Genomic DNA, 17,737 nt, shown 5'->3' with positions numbered 1-17,737 from the left:
TCCTGGGGGCCTGCCCTCTGCTCAGCCCAGCACCCAAGGCTGGGCCACCCCAGCACTAGGTGCCCAGCTCATCGTGGGCCAGTGATGGCCTCAGCTCTGCAGGGCCCCCAGGCCAGGCTGAGCCCAGGTGCAGCTGGCAGGGGTGGGATCAGGCAGCAGACCCCAGGTGTAGGCAGCTCAGAAGCACACCAGAGCTGGTCCCTGCACTCCTGACCACAGGCCCAGGTGAAGATCTCAGCCTGTCCTTACACAAAGGGCACCTCACTGCCTGTGCTGCACCCCTGAGGGTGCCCATCCCTGATGCCAGCCAGGCTGGTGCCAGCAGCACAGCACCTCTGACCAGAAGGAGAGGGAGCAGGGACCCTGCCCTCCCGTGCCCCCTGCTCAGGAGCCTCCTTCCTGCCTGGGAAGGCAGCCCAGGCCCCACCATCTGCTCCTACATCTCCTGCAGGGAACTGGGGGTTTGCTGGAATGGCAAATCCTGCACTGAGGCAGGGCTGGAGAGGGGAGCACAGAGAAGAGCTCTGCATGGCACAGCCCTGGGGTCCTCAGCACAGACAGGGACCTGGTGGAGCTGGGCCAGGGGAGGGCACAGCAATGCTGGCAGGGCTGGAAGTCCTCTGCTGTGAGGCCAGGCTGGGAGAGCTCAGCCTGGAGAGGAGAAGGCTCAAGGGAGACCTTCTGGTGGCCTTGAAATGCTTCAAGAGGACAATCGGGAAGCTGGGGACAGACTCCTGAGCAGGGCCTGTGGTGACAGGACAAAGGGGGATGGTTTGGACTCCAAGAGGGAGACTCAGAATGGAGAGAAGGGAGAAATGTTTGAGCCTGAGGGTGGGGAGAGCCTGGCCCAGGCTGCCCAGAGAGGTGGGAGCTGCCCCATGGCTGGCAGCAGTGCAGGTCAGGTTGGTTGTGGCTGTGAGCAGCCTGCTCTGGTTGGGGATGTCCCTGGGAGCTGCAGGGGTTGGACTGGATGAGCTTTGGGGGTCCCTTCCCACCTAGAGCACTGCAGGACTCTGATTCTGGGAGGTGCTTGGAGGCTTTGCTGGTCCCGCTGGAGAAGCTCAGAGCAAGCCACCAGCACTCTGGGGAGGTGCTTTATGGACTGGACACAGGTCACAGCCTCCAGCCTGTGGCATTCACCCAGCAGCATCTCCTGCTGCAGAAAGCAGTCTTGCTCTGCACTCCCAGCCAGAACCAGGGCACTGGTGGGGACATACCAAAGCCCTCAGGTGAGCAGGGATGGCAGGGGATGGGTGGTGTCTGAAGCCAGCCCTCCCCCAGCTGTGCTGGGAGGCCCTGCACACCCCATGCTGGCACAGCAGCTCAGAGCCAGCCAGCTGGAGGTGGCACTGCAGCAAACCAGGGGCTCCTTTGTCATCACCCCAGCAGCAGCGCAGTGATGTGAAGCTGGGGTCACCCCCCTGCAGCCTGGCACCACGGGAGGTGTGCAGCCCAGTGAGCTATGTCCATAGCAAAGCCAAGCAGCCTGCCCAGGGCCAGCCCCTGCTGCCAGAGGCAGCCCCCCAGGGGCCAGGGAGAGGGAGCAGCTCACCTGGTTGTTCCACACTCAGCTCTTTCACCTGCGGAGAAACACAAGGCTTCATCAGCTCTCCACAGCAGCCACCACCAAAGGACACAACACAGTCACACAGGGCTGCCTCTGGGAGCCCAGGGCTCAGGGCTGCTGGCAAAAAGAAGCTGAACTCGCCCAGGTGCTGGGCAGGTGCTGAGCTGGCTGCCAGGCAAGTCCACATCACTAGAAGACATTAGAGGTCCAAGCTAGCCAGGGGCAAGGGCAGGCATCCCCAGCTGCCACTGAAGGTTTGCTGTGAGGACAGGTCCATGCCCAGGCACTCTGAGGGCCCTGCACTGAGTGCTCCTCTACCTGAGGGCTGGGCAAAGGCAGCAGGACAGAGGCAGCCCAGTGGGAAGTCCTCTCCTCACCCTCAGGCAGGCTCTGCTCTCCCTGTCAGGATCCCCAATCCCCTGGTGTGGCTTTGGATCTCAGCACTGACAGATCCAGCTCAGGGGCCAAGAGGTCCCCCCCAGCCCCAGCACTCACCTTCTCCAAGGGTCTGCTTCAGCAGGTCGTGTTTGGCCTGCAGTTTGGTGATCAGGTTGCTGCCGTTCAGGTACTCCTTAAATTTCTGGCAGTGAAAGCAAAGCAAACAGGGAGGGTTAAGGCTCCTGGCAGCTCCAGACACCCACTGATGGAGTCATGCCCAAGGGCTGGGCAGGGGCTGCCCAATGCTCCACAGCCCTGCTCAGCTCCCTAAGTCCCTGCTCAGCCCTCTAGCTGCTGCAGTCTCCTTGGTACTGCCCTTCCCGCCTGGGAATAGGCAGCTCCCAGGGAAGGGCCCAAAGCAAGACTGCCTTTGTCAGGCTGCTGGGAACAGCCTGGGTGATCAAAGAGGCTCTCCCTGCCCAACAGGAGCTGTGCCTTTGTGCAGGGCACTGGTGCAGAGCCAGAACTCCCAGAGCCTCAGAGCTTCCCAGGGCAGGGCCCAGCCACAGGCACTGGGGACATCAACTGTGCAGCACAGCTCCTGGTAACCCCTGGGGCTGTCTGGCACCAGTCGACAGCACAGAGGAAGCAGTTCTACAGAGGAGTGAGGGGGAAGGATGGAAAAGAGCAAATTCTTGCAAGAAGCACTAAATAAAACCCCAAGCACAACCCAGAATGGAAGCTGCCATCTCCCCTTAGCTTGGGACCAGGGGAAAGCAGGAGATGTGCAGTGCCACCCCAGCCTGCAAGCTATACTTCATGGGGGCTGCTGCAGATGGCTGCAAGGGCTGCAGAGGATCTTAAATCTGCCTGGGCTTGAAGGCTGGGACCGAGGTGGCAGATGAGACACAACACAGCTGCCTCTGCCCCACACACACAACAGCCAGGCACAGCAAAGCCAAAGCCAGGCACAGCAAAGCCAAAGCCCAGCATGACAAGGCTCAGCTGTCACAAGCTCCTTCAACATCCTGCATGAGGTGCAGAGGAGCTTTTAGCTTCCCCACAGGCCAGGGGCAGGTGTGAGCCGTGGGGGGCAGTGTGAGCCGTGGGGGACAGCTAAGGCTTAGCTGATGCTGTAACTGTGGCAGTCTCCAGGTCTCCACAGGATGGTGCCAGCTGCGAGGCTGGCAGGGGTCTGCTGCCCTGCTCCAAGGCACTGCATTAGAGCTGTGTGAGGCTTTGGTCACAGCTGGCTTGCCTCAGCTGCTCCCTGCAGAGGAGAAGGCGGCAGACACTAGGCAGCCAGTGCCAGTCCCCAGCCACCCAATGGTGCCCTGCAGCCCCTCTCAGAGAGCAGCCACCCGCAGAGACCGAACCGGGTCCCGCCCCTCACCGCTGAGCCCCTGAGCCGGGGCAAGTCCCGTGCCCTGCATGGCAGGGTGGCACTCACAGTGAAGTAGAAGACCTCTGTCTCCTGCTGGTTGGCTCTCCTCTTGGCCACGTTGACCTTGCTCATGTAGGTGTCGGAGGCGGCGGAGCGCACGGACTCAGTGGAGCGGCTGTGCTGGAAGGCGTCCGAGACGTCGAAGTCCTCCACGGTCAGCATGTCCTGCAGTGTCTGCAGCGTGGCGTCCAGCGTCTTCCTCACCTGCCACAGCACACACCAGGGCTGCCACCAGCCATGCCACAGCCCTGCCACCAGCCTGACACAGCCCCCGGCTGGCAGGCAGCTCTGGGGCATGGGCAGCTCTGGCTGGCTGCAGCCACTGGGAGCCCTCAGCACTGCAGGGAGGGGTAGAGGAGGCAGGGGGAGCAGAGGCAGAGGAAGCTGGAGAAGGGCAGAAAAAAGCTGGAGATGAGGAAGAAATTCTTGGCAGTGAGGGTGGGGAGACACTGGAACAGGTTGTCCGGGGAGGCCATGGATGTCCCCTCCCTGGAGGTGTTCAAGGCCAGGCTGGGTGAGGCCTTGAGCAACCTGGGCTGGTGGGAGATGTCCCTGCACATGGCAAGGGGTTGGCACAGGATGATCTCCAACCCAACCCATTCTGTAAACCATTTTATGACTCCATGCCTGAGGAGCAGGGCAGGAGAGCCCCTGTGTGGTGGGTGCCAGGCTCAGCAGTGCTGCCCAGGAGGCCACACACACAACCCAGGGCACCTCTTACCTCCTCGTTCTCAATCTTGAGTGTGGCAAGGCGAGACTGCAGCTGGTGGTACCGCATCAGCAGCTCTGTCTGCACCGGCTGCTGGGCACTGACCTGGCACACCTGGCATGGGGCAGAGACAAGAGAGGCTCAGCAGGTTGTGCCCTGACCAAACGCACATTGGAATACCTCAGTGACCCTCCCCAGCACCCAGGAGCTCCTCACAGCCTCCAGGGAAGCTGCACCACCCAGTTTCCCACCAGCAGAGCCCCAGCCCCAAGCCAGCACAGGGCCTTTCCCACCCAGCATTTGAAAGCTGCCCTCTGAAGCCCTCCAATTGCAGCAGGCAGCTCATACCTGCTGGGCAGCTCTAGAGACCCAAAGCACAGTACTCCTGACTGGGAGGGCTGCAGGGCAGGCTGGCAGGAGCCCTCACAAGCCCGGTGCCCCATGAAGGGAGGAAATGCCACCAGCAGCCTGAGGGCAGCACAGGGGAAAGGGCTCAGAAACGCTTCAGCTGGGCTGGTGAAGAGGCCCTGGGCAGCTGGTCCAGTTAGGCACATCGCTGCTGACTGCAAGGAGGTCAGACTGGGTGACCTTTGGAGGTCCCTTGTGGCCTGGACCATTCTCTGATGCTCTAAGTGCATAAGGAGGAAGCCAGGCTGGGCACCTCTGCTACCCCAGGCGGGGGATGATGGAATCCCCTCCCAGGGGCAGTGGCGGAGTCCCTGTGCCGGGCAGCTGCGGACACCTTGGCAGGGCTCTGTGCCAGCTCTTTGCAGCTGCCTGTGGGGCAGGAGCAGGCTGGCAGCGCCGGAGGGCCGAGGGGCAGTACCTCGTCACCCATGTGTGGCTGGAACTCAAACTTGAGCGGGGGGCAGAAGGCCTGGTGGCACAGGTCCATCAGGGCATGCTTGTCCCCGCGCGCGTCCAGGCTGTCCACCGCGTTCTCGATCATGTCCAGCCCCTCGTGCCGAGACGTCTCCAGGTTGTACTCAGCCGACAGGTAGGTCCTGAAGGTCCGGGCCAGGCTGGCGTGGAAGCCCAGGTCACAGCACTGAGAGACACCAAGGCAGGGCACGGTCACACCCACGCCCCCCACCCTTGTTCTGGAGGGTGAGGAGGGTGTGAAGCGGCTTGAGGAGTGCTCCGAGTCCAGAGCGGTGCCAGCACCTTCACACCAGGGGCACCTAACTGCCCAGCAGGGCCATGCAAGGCAAGAAGAGAGAGGGCTGAAGAAGAAGAGGTACCAAGGCAACCTGATCTAGTTGGACCTGCTCATGCCCTGGGCAGGGCATGGCACCTGGGGACATAGTTTGATGGTCATGATGGTGCTGGGTTGCTGGTTGACTGGAGGACCCCACAGATCTCTTTCAACCCAAACAATTCCATTCTGTAGTTCAAGGCTGCCTTTCTCCTGCAGCCCCTGACAAGTGCAGGCTTGGAAAAGTTCCCTGGGCAGAGGCAGGGTCCCCCTGCCCAGCACAGCCTGGCCTGCACTGCCCAGCAGGCACCAGGAATCCCTTGCCCAAGGAGCAGCCTTGGTCCAACACCTGCAGTGTTTGCCTGAGGCAGCAAACAAGGAGAGCAAACCTCCCGAAGAGCTCTTCTGGCATTAGGCACACAGGGAAGGGTGTTTGGTCCAGCTGGGAAAGGAGGGATCCTCCCTGAGCCCAGCAGTAATCAACAAAAGCCCCAGAGCAGGAGCTTTGATTGATTGCAAGCATCCAAGGTCCCTAGCTGCATGGCAGAGCCAGGCATTATCTGGTGCTCCCAGACCCCAGCTCCAGTTAATTAACTCTGCAGTCCCCAGAGCTGCTTTCTTCCTGCAGGGTTTTCAGTCCACATCTTACTTTGCTCCTCTCTAGAGCAGTTCCCTTTCCCAAGTGCATTTTCTTAGGGCTTTTTCAGGGGTTTTTGGTGTTTTGGGGCTTTGGATTTCCTCTGTTACCTTTCTCCTTATTTCTTCCTTCCTCTTCCTTTGCAGACACCTTAAACACTTCTGTCTGGAGCCTGTGGCCTCCTCTCCTGACACTGCTCCCAAACCTAGGGCTTTACTGGGAGCTGAGTGCAGCCAGCTGAAGACTGCTGGCGGAGCAGCTTTGCTTTTCCATCTCCTCACTGGGCTGAGCTTCACCTGGCCACGTGAAGGCCAAAGCCAGCAGCCAAGCATGCTAGGGACCAAACAATCTGGCAGCAACCTGCAATGGGAAGCCCTCAGCAACCCCTGCACTGCTGCTTCTCTCACACAGCAAACACCAGTCAGGAGCAGCTGCTGCTCCCAAATGATCCACAGCAGGCTGGCAGGGCTGGGAGGAGCTGGTCCAAGTGTCACACTTTGCTCTGCTAGACCCAGTGCTACCTTGCATGTGGAGCCAGGACTACAGAGGGATGGGTAAGCAGCTTTATCTCCACTCCACATTCGTGGCCAAAGAGATTAACTTGGTCACAGTTAATGACAGAAAAGAGAGAGGAGCCCAGGCATCCTCCAAGGGAGGAGCACAAGGGTGCACCTTTGGCCCCAGCCTAATTTGATCTGTCTCTGGACTCTTCTCTTCCTTGCCAGAGGACAAAACAAAGAGGCCACTGGAGACAGAGGGAGAGGAACTCTGTGCCACTTCACAGCTCCTCTGATCCAGTCTTCCATTTCTCATTAAATCCACGGCTCTGGGAGGACTCTCCCAGAGCCGCTGGGACCTTCCCCCTCTGCAGAGCAGGAGATTAGCTCCAGGGCTTTGTTACAGGAGCCACTGACCCGCGGTGATGCTGAGAGCACAGCCAATGTCAAGGCTGTGCCTGATAGATGACACCAAAGTCACCAGGGACCTATGGGAAATGAGCTGTTCCCAGGGAAAATCACACAGCTGCATGTGGCAGCTTGATAGGAGGCGGTGAGACCCTCCAGCACCTCTCTGTGTCCCAACAGACAGCCCTGTCCTTGGTGACACAGGGTGGAGGAGCTGCAATGCATGGACAGTGCTGGGAGCCTGGTGAAGCACAGCCAGCCAGGCTCTGAGCTAACTCCAAACCCTGTTCCAGCTCACGGACCTGGTCCTCTGCTCCCTTTGGTGAACAGCATCAATCACCAGGGGAGTTCAGCTGCACAATACTGAGGATGCTCCACTTCCAGTCCCCTGAAGGGATTCCTGGAGTGCAGGAGAAAAGTCATCTACTGACTGCAGTGGAAGTGTCAGCAAGGAAATAAAGTTGGGAAGGATAAAATAAACAGAAGTAAAACAAAGCTCAGTAACTCTCCAGGAAATCCAAGGCCCCAGGGCTCCATGGAAGCAAATCATTCCTGCTTAAAAAAACCATCAAATGAGGCAGGCAGAACAGCCCTGGGCAGAGCAGACAGCCCATGGGAAAGCTAAGGTGTTCTCAGCCCTCAATGCTCAGCTGGCTCCATCATCACGTTGTTAGTTTTTAATATGGCATCTTAAATGACAAAGAGAACTATCAGGACAGCCCAGGAATATTTTATCCTGTCCCAAACTCTCAACAGCCCAGGGGTTTGCAGCCCTTGCTGGAATAGATGCTCAGAGGAACAGATCTGAGCTGGAGGGGTCAGTGCAGGAGCTGCCCAGCCCAGCAGGCCCTGCCAGGGCACAGCCGGGTAATAAGGAAGCCAGAGGGCAGATCAGTGCTCACAGATGAGTTGTTTATAGAATCATGGAATGGTTTGGGCTGGAAAAGGCCTCTGAGCTCATCCAGTCCAGCCAGTAACTCAACATCTCCATGGCCATCAAACCATGGCCCTAAGGGACATAGGCACAGGTTTCTGGAACACCTCCAGGGATGAGGACTCCACCACCTCCCTAGGCAGCCTCTGCCAACCCCTGACCACTTTTGCAGCAAAGAAACTTTTCCTTCTCTCCAACCTAACCCTTCCCTGGCACAACTCCAGGCCACTTCCTTCCTTCTATTACCTGATACCAGAAGACCACTGAAGCAACCACCCACAGTGCAACCCACAGCACTGCCACAGGAGCAGGGGAAATCCGTTCCCTTGGATCATTCAAAGCAGCTCAGCTCCTGCCCTGCTTCCAGCAGCCCTACCCCGAGGCTGCTCCATACCATCAGCCTTTTGGGCACAACTCAGGAGGCACCTTCCCAAGCCCAGAGAGCACTTCCACATGTGCTGAGCTGCCACCAAGGGCATCTGCAGGTGAGTACAGCAGAGAGAGAAAGGCTTTCAGCTACCAGAGGGATGCAGCTGCTCCTCCTCAGAGCCTCTCTGTTTCCAGTGCATCCATCAGTCAGGAGCAGCTCAGGCTCACCTGCTTGCCCCAGAGCAAACTGCTCCAAAGGCTGTGAGGGGCTCCAGCTGCAGGACACCCTTCTAGGTGGGAGCTAGAGCAGATGCCAGCAGGCAGAGTAGATGGCAGCACTGCTTTAGCATGGAAGAAAGCAACACTGCATGGCTCTGGAGACAAAGCCAAGGTCCACCAACAGCCAGAGCTGAGCAAGGTCTGACACAGCAGGAAAGGTGCAGAGCACTCAAGCAGCAGTCCCTAGCTGTGCACCAGATTTGACTGGAGCATGAGCTGAGCCCAGGAGCCTGCTTGGCTCAAGCTGGTTCATAGCCTGCAGTCACCAAACTCCATCTTCTACCCAGGGACTGGTGCGAGCAGTTTACAGAGTCAGGTCCTCTGCTGTGTGACAAAGTCCAGAGGCGGCCAACTCTGAGCACTGCCCAGAGAAGCTCTGGGTGCCCCATGCCTGGCACCACTGCAGGTGAGGCTGTCTGGGGCTCTGAGCAGCCTGCTCCAGTTGCAGATGTCCCTGCTGGCTGCAGGAGCTTGGACTGGATGAGCTCCAGGGTCCTTCCAACCCAAACCAGCCTGGGATTAATGGCAGCCCTGGCTCTGCTCACACCCCCCCAGCAGCTGGGGCAGAGCCGAGGCAGAGTGTGGAGCTGGGGGAGGGAGGGGAGGAGAAGCCAGGGGCAGAGCAAAGCCCCAGCTAAGGATGATTAACCCCTTCAGCCCCCGCAGGCAGGAGTGCAGCCCAGGACTGGGCGGGGCAGGGGGCGGGGCAGGGGGCGGGGCAGTGCAGCACTCACGTCAATGAGGTCGGACACGTCATGGATGTAGTACTTGCTGACAGCAGCGTTGGCAGCTGCCAGGTTCAGCAGGTAGTCGTTCCTGGCCTTGGTGCACTTCAGCTTGTTCTCAGAGTACTTGGCCTGCCTCTGGGGGAGCAAAATACAGCCTCAGGGCACAGAGGAGGGGCTCATGGGACCACAGACTGCACAGAGTGGAAGGGACCTTCAAAGGTTCAGAGACTCAGAGAGTCACAGAGCGGGTTGGGCTGGAAGGGACCTCCAAGCTCACCCAGTTCCAACGCCCAGCCACGGGCAGGGACACCTCCCACCAGCCCAGGCTGCAGCCTGCTGCTGCTCACCCACGTCCCAGAGCTGGGTTAGTGTGGAGCAAGCAGGTCCCGGCTGGGGAAGCTGCTGCTTGCTCTCCAAAATGAAGAGAAGGACAGCCCTGGAGATGCTGAGGACTGGTATACGTGATGAAGCCGGACTGCAGTGTTCCAGCTGGCTGGAGCCAGCAGCCTGTGCAGGCAGCAGCTTTGCTGCTCTACAGACCCAGCCCTTCACCTGCCCCAAGGCCCTGACAGGGACGCTGGGACAGCCACGGCACTCAGAGTGCATTTCTGGCCAGAAGGCAAAGCACAGCCCCCACGGCAGGGCCCTGTCTGGGCAGAAAGCCTCCCAAGCCCGGCCCCAGCCTGGCTCCCTGCCCTGCCCTGCCCCTCACCTTCTCCTTCATCTTCTCAATCTTCTTGACGGAGCTGCGGCGCTGGGGCCGCTCCTCGTGCCGCAGCAGGTTGACGCTGGTGTCCCCTGCCTTGTTGAACTGCTTCTCCTCCTGCTTCTCCGCCTCCTTCAGCTTGCTCTCAGCGCTGATGCTCTCTGCGTGGTACATGTGGTAGGTCTTCATCACCTGAGGAGGAGCAGCCTGTGAGTCCCCTGCCACGCAGCCACCCCAGGCAGCACTGAACAGAGCTGCAGCAGCCTGCGGCAGCCCCCCAGGGCTGGCTGAGGCCACGGTGGCACTAGGGGAGCAAGGAAAAGCCCACAGGGCTGAGCCCATCACTGACCCTGTGCTGAACTGGCACAGGGCTGGTGCAGGAGCTCTCCTCCTCATCCCCTCCTCACTGCAGGGCCAGCCTGGGATGTTCCTCCAGCACACCCAGGGCCAAAGAGTTCCACGTGTGAGGGAAGTGAGGAACATCTCCCAGTGCTCTGCAGATGGGGCAAGGGGCTGCAGGACAAGGACTGTGAGGAGGCCAAAGGCAACCTGGAGTCACTCTTGACCCAACCTCACACTTGCACAACCCATCCCCTGCCAACCACCCTGATAGCAGAACCCAGCCTGGGGCTGGAGGAGCTGCAGATCCCAGGTGGAAATGGAGTTTGTTTCCTACCACCACTCAGTGCTCCTCCTGCTGCTGCTGCCAGGCACAGGCAGTGCCAGAGTGGGCTGCAGCCACACCTCCTCCTTTAAAGTGAGGCTCTGGATGGATGCTGAACCAGTGCCAGGAAAACTGCAGGCACAGCTTCTGCCACAGCCTTTCGCTTCAGGTAGAAAAGCCCCAGGGCAGGCTGATGGCTTTCAGGGAGCTGGCCAGAGGAGCACATCTGCTCTTCTCTCCTGATGCCTTTAGTCACCCTGTCCCCTCTCATCATCTCCCCTCAGGATCTGATGTTTGCTCTCACATTGCCCTGACAAGGCAGGAGATGCCTGACCTCATGCTGAAGACCAGGCTCAGGCAGAGCTCCTCAGACAGATCTGAAGGTCTCAGGCAGAGCTTCTGGACACCACTGTAGTGGCACTAGGAGAGGCTGGGGGAGTTCCTGCCTCAAGATGTTAAAAAAGCAGGGCCCAGGAGAGCAGAGTGTCTCTGCACAAGCAGGAGGAGCAGAGAGGCAGAGCCTCTCCAAGCCCTGTGCAGACATCTTGCTCCAGCCATGGCCTGGCAGGGTGGGCACGGGCAGGGGCACCTCCCTACTCACCGTGTAGAGCTCATTGGTGACCTTCAGGAGCTCCTCATGCATCTGCAGGCCAATCTCCTTGCTCTGGAAAACAAAAGGAAGCAGAGTGGAGACTCTGTCATGCTCACAGAGCACCTCTGAAAGGCACAGTGTAACTGCATCACCTCCACACGCTACAGGCAGCAGAAATGGGGTGAGGAGATTCTTCCCAACTAGAGGCCCAAAGGTCCATGGAAGGTCTCCAGTGCTGGCAGAGTGCTGGTACAGGACACCCTGGCACTGGCAGAAGGCACAGTCTGGGGACACTGGGGAGGTGGTAGGACAGGGAAGCAGTGAGCTCTTCTCTTTCCTTAAACCAAGTGGCCACCCTTATCCTGACAAAGCAGAAGTCCTTGCCCCAGCTTCTCCAGCCCTGTGCCCACACAGATGCTCTGACCCCCAGCAGAGGCTTCCCACCCACCCTCCAGAGAGCAAATCCAGCCCTCTCCTGCCTGCAGGGTTCCCCTGCCAGGGGAGTAGCCCAACTGGCTCCACCTCAAACACCTTCAGCCCCTGGAAGCTTTGCCCCACTCCAGCTCCCCTGCCAAGCACGAGACTGGCCCTGCTGTGCCCTGCAGTGACCAGCCCCAGGCACATTTTCATCCCAGGTGGTGTCTTTTAAAGCAGAACAGCCCCAAGCATGAGAGGTGCCGCAGGACCTCCACTGACACCACTGCAGAGACATCCTGCCTGTTCCAGGAGCTGAGCAGCCTCAGGGCTGCCAGCCACAGCCGGGCTCCCTCTTTCCCCTTTCTGAGCACCAACCCAAACTACAGATGGCTGCCTCTGCCAGGCTGCCTCTGCCAGGCTGGGTTAGAAGCAAACTGGCATCCTGGTTGCCTTTCATGTTCTCCAGCTCCCTAGCACAATACAAGGTGTGGCTCAAAGAGGAGCACAGAGCATAGTAACCCTCCTGCTGCACTCCCCTGCAGGGGCAGGCTTGGCCACAGCTCACCAGCCTGGCTCTCAGCAGCACCACACAATGCAGTTTGGTTACCCTGCACAGCACCACTGTGCCCTTGCCCTGGCAGGATTTATCTGCAGCCCACAGACAGCTCACCCCCAAGGAGCAACCTGAATGTTCTCCCCTGTGCTGGGCACCTGACTCACATCAGGACTGGCAGAGTGCAGAAGAGCTGTGCCTGCCCCATGCCCAGAGGTGCCCCATGTCCAGCGGTACCCCATGCCCAGAATTTCTCACTGACTGTTCCTCAGCACAAGCTGAGTGCTGGCTATAGGGCAGTGCCTGCTGCAGCCCCCACACTTTGCTGGCTGTGTTAGTGCCCTTGCAGAGCTCAAATGACATAAGAGGGCTTTGGGGGTACACAAAGCACTCAGAGCTGCACTCTCCAGCCAGGCAGCACCATCTGGCAATCCACCCTCATCTGACAATGCATTGAAGCCTCCTGCTGCTGGGCTTGCTGGTGGCCTGGGGCTGAAGGTTGGACTCGATGACCTTGCAGGTCTCTTCCAACCACAACTCCATGATCTGTGCCTTCCCACTTCTGATGAGCTTTGACACTGCAGCACAAAGCCTCTCAGGCTTCCTCAACTCCAGCATTTCAGGCCCATGCCCCATGCTGCACTCCAGAAGCTGATTTCCACTCTCCTGCCCCAGGGAACCTGCAGCATCTCTCCAAGGAGGGTTGGGTTACACAACAGCCTCACCACACTTACACAACCCAGCTGCCAACTTCCTAGCCCAGCCTCAGCAGAGCAGGAAGCTCCCTGCCAGCACAGGAACTTGTGGCACCTTCCCCCTCCTCCCTGCCTGCTGCTGCCCCATCACCACTTGGTGCTTTCCCTTCTGCTGGCAGGCAGGAGGAAGCCAAGCCAGGTGCCCCCCTCGCATAGCATGAAGGCGGAGGCAGGGAGTGGCCAGGCTGGGGCAGGGGCTCAGGGATGAGCCTGGCTGCAGCCCAAGCCACCTCCTGCAGGAAGCCAGCAGCTGGAGATGTGCAGGCACTGCTTCCCAGATCTCTCCTGCCAGCAAGCACTGATTACAGCCTGACGATGTCTCTGAGCTAAGGATAGGCACCGCCCCCTCCCAACAGCCCCAAGCCAAACCCAGGGCACTTCCTGCCCATTCCCACAAATACCTCCATGGGCTGTGTGCACCCAGGGAAAACTGCCCCTGAGCCGCTTGCCTGCGATGCCCACCGCGGGGAGGGCTGCTCAGGGCAGCTGGGCACACATAGGCTTGGAGAGCTCAGCCTCAGAGCCACTTAGAAGTGAAAGGCAGGAGTGCAGCAGGGCTCTGCAGGGCAGAGGCACCCTGTGCCCAGAGAGCACCCAGGGGCTGTGCCAGAGGAGATGCCACGGAGGAAATGCTGGGAGGAGATTCCACGGTGGAAGTGCTCTCAGGTCCCATGGTGGAAATGCTCTCAGGTCCCACGGTGCACAGGCTCCCAGTGACAGTGGATGGGCTTGGATCTCTGCAGTGCCATCTCAGCACCTCCCCTCACTGCCTGCCTGTCAGCAACATCCACACCTTTCCCTGACCACCTCCTGTGCCAGGAATGGGGCTCAGGCTGCCAGCTCCAGGGAAGTTGCCCAGCTGAGTTTCCCTGCTCTGCCTCCCGCACCAGCAGGGCTCCTGCTGCAGCAGGCAGGGGACACAGCTCAGGCTGTGCTGCAGGCTGCACAGGAGGCTGGTCCCCACTGCAGCACCCAGCTGCCAGGCTCCAGGACATCCTTCAGTACCTGCAGAGCTCTGCAGCCCCTGCTGAGGGGACACCACTGCTCACTCTGGGGAGCAGCCCTCTGCCTCCAGAGCCTGCATCTCCCAGGCCAGTGCTGCTGCTCAGCAGGAGGCCAGAGCCCCTGGGTGGAGATGAACACCTGGGGAGCAGCCAGGGAAGCTGAGGGGAGCAGCAGCAGATTTCCACAGCGCTGAGCACTTGGTCCTTAGCTCTGTGCTTCCCCATACCCCAAATGCCACCCACCCCAGACACCTCCTCCCCAGACACCCCACACACACTGCTTTCCCCAGACCCTCTGCATTTACATTATGAGAGCACAAAACAAACCCTCCCAGCCCCTCCCTGTACCCGCAGCATGTCACAGCCCATGAATAAATCCTAGCTGGGAGAAATTCAAAGTGACATCTCTGCAAAAAAATGTCCCCCCAGCTCCCCACCAGAGCCACCCACAGCCAGCAGCTGAACCACAGCTGCAGAGACTTAACCACTCCACACCCCACGCTCCTTCACACTGCAGGCTCCCCAGGGGTGCCTCAGGCCCTTGGCTCCTGGCACACAAAGATGTGCACAGAGCAGCTAAGGCCTCCTCCTCCCCTGAGCACCCCCTGCCAGCTGCAGGGCTGGATGCCCCTGCAAGGCTGTCCCCAGGCTGCTCCTGCTGCCACACACGTGCCCAAGGCTTCCCATCAAACACGGCTACCAGGCCCCACAGCCCCTCTGGAACAGGCTGCAAGGGATGTGGTGGAGGCTCCATCCCTGGAGACATTCAAGGTCAGCCTGGGCAGCCTGGAGGTGTCCCTGCTGCCTGCCCTTTGGGGGTGCCTTCCAATCAGATGCAGTCTGTGACTGTGCAATACCCTGGAGCCCCCCTGAGGTGGGATCCACACCGAGAGCATTCATGACACAGATCAGCCTTCCCCTGGCCTTCCTCTTCCTTTTGATCGCTGATTCTCAGCGGGCATCACCCCACAAACCAGCCCCCCCTTACATCTCAGCAGCTTCTCCTCTTCAGGAGCCCCAGCAAGGCACCTTCCCAACAGCCCTGAGACATAGAGGGTGCCAAGTCCTGGAAACACCTCCCTGGGACTTCTGAGGAGGACTCCTCAGCAAGTCACTGACTGCTCTCCTGGGCCTGCCCCCCTGCCTGTCCTGCTACTCCCTGAAGCTTCACCCAACCGGCCTGGAGATGCTGCCCTGTCCTCTGCAACCCTGCCTTTAGAAGGCCACCACATATTCACCTTCCACCTCTCTGGCTGCTGCCAGGTTAAGCACTGGGGATACCTCCCTGCTCCTCACCTGGCACCTTTGGATCTCAAGCTCTTTACAATTCCTGGGTCAGTAGTACCTGGAAAGCCTTCAGTGATATTCCTGCTCGAGCTGAGGATGTCCCTGATGACTGCAGAGGGGTTGGATGGGATGAGCTTTGGAGGTCCCTTCCAGCCCAGACCACTCTGACTCTGTCATTCCCTTGCACAGATCTGCTCTGCAGCATCTCCTGGCAGCTCAATGGGACAAGGTTCCTCAGGGTGGTGATATCACCACCTCCTCTGCTCCAAGTTTTTCCATATGGAGTTCCAAGCTCCAGAAACCTTTGGCCTTTGGCTGTCACCTTGCAGTGTTTCGACTCCTGCCCCTCCCCACCCTGTGGCAGGCCTCAGGTGATTCTGGAGCAGTTTTGTTGGCTTGGTGCCTGTGGTGAGCTGCCTCTGGAATCTCCTTGGCCTGCCCTGCCCTGGCTTCCCCTTTCCCTCTGCAGAGCTCCAAGGCCTCTCTGTTCTCTCACTGAGCTGTGGGGGGACTGCAGAGAGCATCCTGCTCTGTGATGCTGCCTTGATTGCACCTCTGGAGCCTTCCAGGGGCAGTTTCTGGGGCAGCCCACCCCCAGCCCCCCACTGGGCTCGAGCAGCCCCCCCAGGCCCCTGCCCACCTTCTTGAAGAGCCTGATGACGTCGTCGCCCACCTGTGCCAGGCGCACGCTGACGTTGTTGAGGAAGATGTCATTGAGGGTGGCGTGGTCGCGGCTCTCGCGCCGCGTCTGGGTCAGCACCAGCGACCAGCAGCTCACCGGAGACAGCAGCTGCTGGTCCTTCCTGGGGGCAGCCAGCAGCCAACTCAGGGCAGTGCCTGCAGCAACCTAACCCTGCAGAACCCTTGCCCCGTAGCACCCTTGCCCCGCAGCGCCCTCGCCCCGCAGCACCCTAACCCCGCAGCGCCCTCGCCCCGCAGCACCCTAACCCCGCAGCACCCTCGCCCTGCAGCACCCTCGCCCCGCAGCACCCTCGCCCTGGCACTCCAAGCCACAGGGTTCTGCAAGCCAAGTGCTGGGGCGGGGAGGTCATCTCTGACCACTTCCTTCACTCCACTCTGGGACCGTGCAGCTCAGGACCCCCATTGGAGGGAAGCCTCTGGCCCAGCCAGCCCCGCAGCAGCAGCTTACTTGAACTGGTGCTCCCTGGAACTGCGGATCTTGGAGGAGAAGCGCTCGGCCAGCTTCTCCAGGCTGCGGGAGTACTCCAGCTCGATCTCCGCCTTCCTGCGGAAGAACTCCTGCAGGTCCTGCAGCAGCTGCAGCCGCGACTCTGACTGCTGCTCCAGGCATTTGAACTGCTCCACCAGCTGGCTCCGGATCTCTGCAGCCACATGGAGAAGAGGACAAGCACAGGGCGTCAGCAGCACTGCCTGGGGGAGCTGTCTCCTCCCAGCCTCCGCGCAGGCAGCCCTGCAGCTGGGTGTGCAGGCAGCTCCGGAGCAGGGCACGCAGGGAGCCCCACAGCTGGGCACGCAGGGAGCCCCTGCAGCTGTGCACGCAGGGTGGCCCCGCAGCTGAGCACACAGCTGAGAAAGCAGACAAGCAGAAGGGACACCAACAGAACCAATACCAGGCAGCTGCAGCCAGGGCAGAGCTGCTTCTGCTCCCAGCTGTACAGCAGTGCAGTGTGCAGGGGTAACGCCTGGGACTCTGCTGTTGGAGTCCTTCCTTACAGCAAGGGGAAAGGACCTGGGAAGCTGCCCTGGACAGCAGCACCAAGGGAGCTGACCGTGTCTCAAAGACATGACCCAAGCTGGGCTCAGACCTCTCTTGGTTCAAGCAGTACCCACAACTCAAAACATCAGAGTTCTCCTTGCTAGACTGAAAATGAGCTGCTGACTGTGAAGAGCAAACCTCAGCAGGAGAGCCCTCAGCCCAGCTTCTGCCCAGCACCAGCAGGATGGTAACAGAAATGCTGCAGGTCTGCAGGAGTAGAGCAGGCAGCTCAGTAGGCCTGGGGATGACCCTGGAATTTATAGAAACTTTTGGTAGAAATCAAAACCCAAAACCCTACCCAACTGTTGCACAGCCAGGCCCCAGGAGAGGGAGGCTGTGTACAGGAGCAGCTCCTGGCGAGGCTGCAGAGCCAGGACAAGGCACAGGACAAGGAGCTCAGGATGGGCTTTGTTAGATCAAGCCAAGGAGCCCCACATGGGCAGAAGGTGAGGGAAAGCAGGGGGTGGAGAGGCCTGTAGGGGTCAGGCTGATGGAGGGCTGCAGCCTCAGCTGCAGTGTGAGGCACCACAGCAGCCAAGCCTGCTCTAGAAGTGGGAAAACCTGGATGGGGATGCAGCAATGCTCCAGGCAGCAAAGCCATGGGGCCATGTGGGGCTTCCAGCCCCACCAGCCACAGTTCACAGCTGGACCCTCCACAAGTGAGACCTGTCCTCCTCCTCACAGAGCTGTGGGGTCCTGCACGCCACCCCCTCCCCAGGCTCCAGCTGCTCAGACAGGGACAGACAAAGGCAGAGGTTTCTCTGGCAATGGGATGAAAGCTTCCAGAGTCCTCCTCCCTGGGCAGAACCAGGACAGCAGGGCCAAGCCCTGCTGCCAGCAGCCTCTAACCCAGGGGCTGAGGGTCAGCCCAGCCAC

The 17,737-nt window shown here is 59.9% G+C and overlaps 1 protein-coding gene across 1 annotated transcript in view; it reads right to left on the bottom strand.

The window, feature by feature from the left end:
• Window positions 1-17,737, bottom strand: part of SRGAP3 (SLIT-ROBO Rho GTPase activating protein 3) — a 52,943-nt gene that overhangs the window by 11,766 nt on the left and 23,440 nt on the right. The window contains exons 3-12 of the mRNA XM_054387575.1: window positions 16,274-16,466; window positions 15,764-15,926; window positions 11,117-11,179; window positions 9,858-10,043; window positions 9,152-9,280; window positions 4,925-5,146; window positions 4,111-4,212; window positions 3,396-3,593; window positions 2,063-2,147; window positions 1,553-1,580 (exon numbers count right to left, since the gene is read on the bottom strand). Coding sequence (XP_054243550.1) covers window positions 1,553-1,580; window positions 2,063-2,147; window positions 3,396-3,593; window positions 4,111-4,212; window positions 4,925-5,146; window positions 9,152-9,280; window positions 9,858-10,043; window positions 11,117-11,179; window positions 15,764-15,926; window positions 16,274-16,466 — 1,369 coding nt within the window. The remainder of the gene's footprint in view (window positions 1-1,552; window positions 1,581-2,062; window positions 2,148-3,395; window positions 3,594-4,110; window positions 4,213-4,924; window positions 5,147-9,151; window positions 9,281-9,857; window positions 10,044-11,116; window positions 11,180-15,763; window positions 15,927-16,273; window positions 16,467-17,737) is intronic.

This window comes from Indicator indicator, chromosome 15, assembly GCF_027791375.1.
Source record: "Indicator indicator isolate 239-I01 chromosome 15, UM_Iind_1.1, whole genome shotgun sequence".
Lineage (NCBI taxonomy): Eukaryota > Metazoa > Chordata > Aves > Piciformes > Indicatoridae > Indicator > Indicator indicator.
Note: the sequence above shows the minus strand (reverse complement) of the source record. Positions and strands in the feature narration are given on the sequence as shown.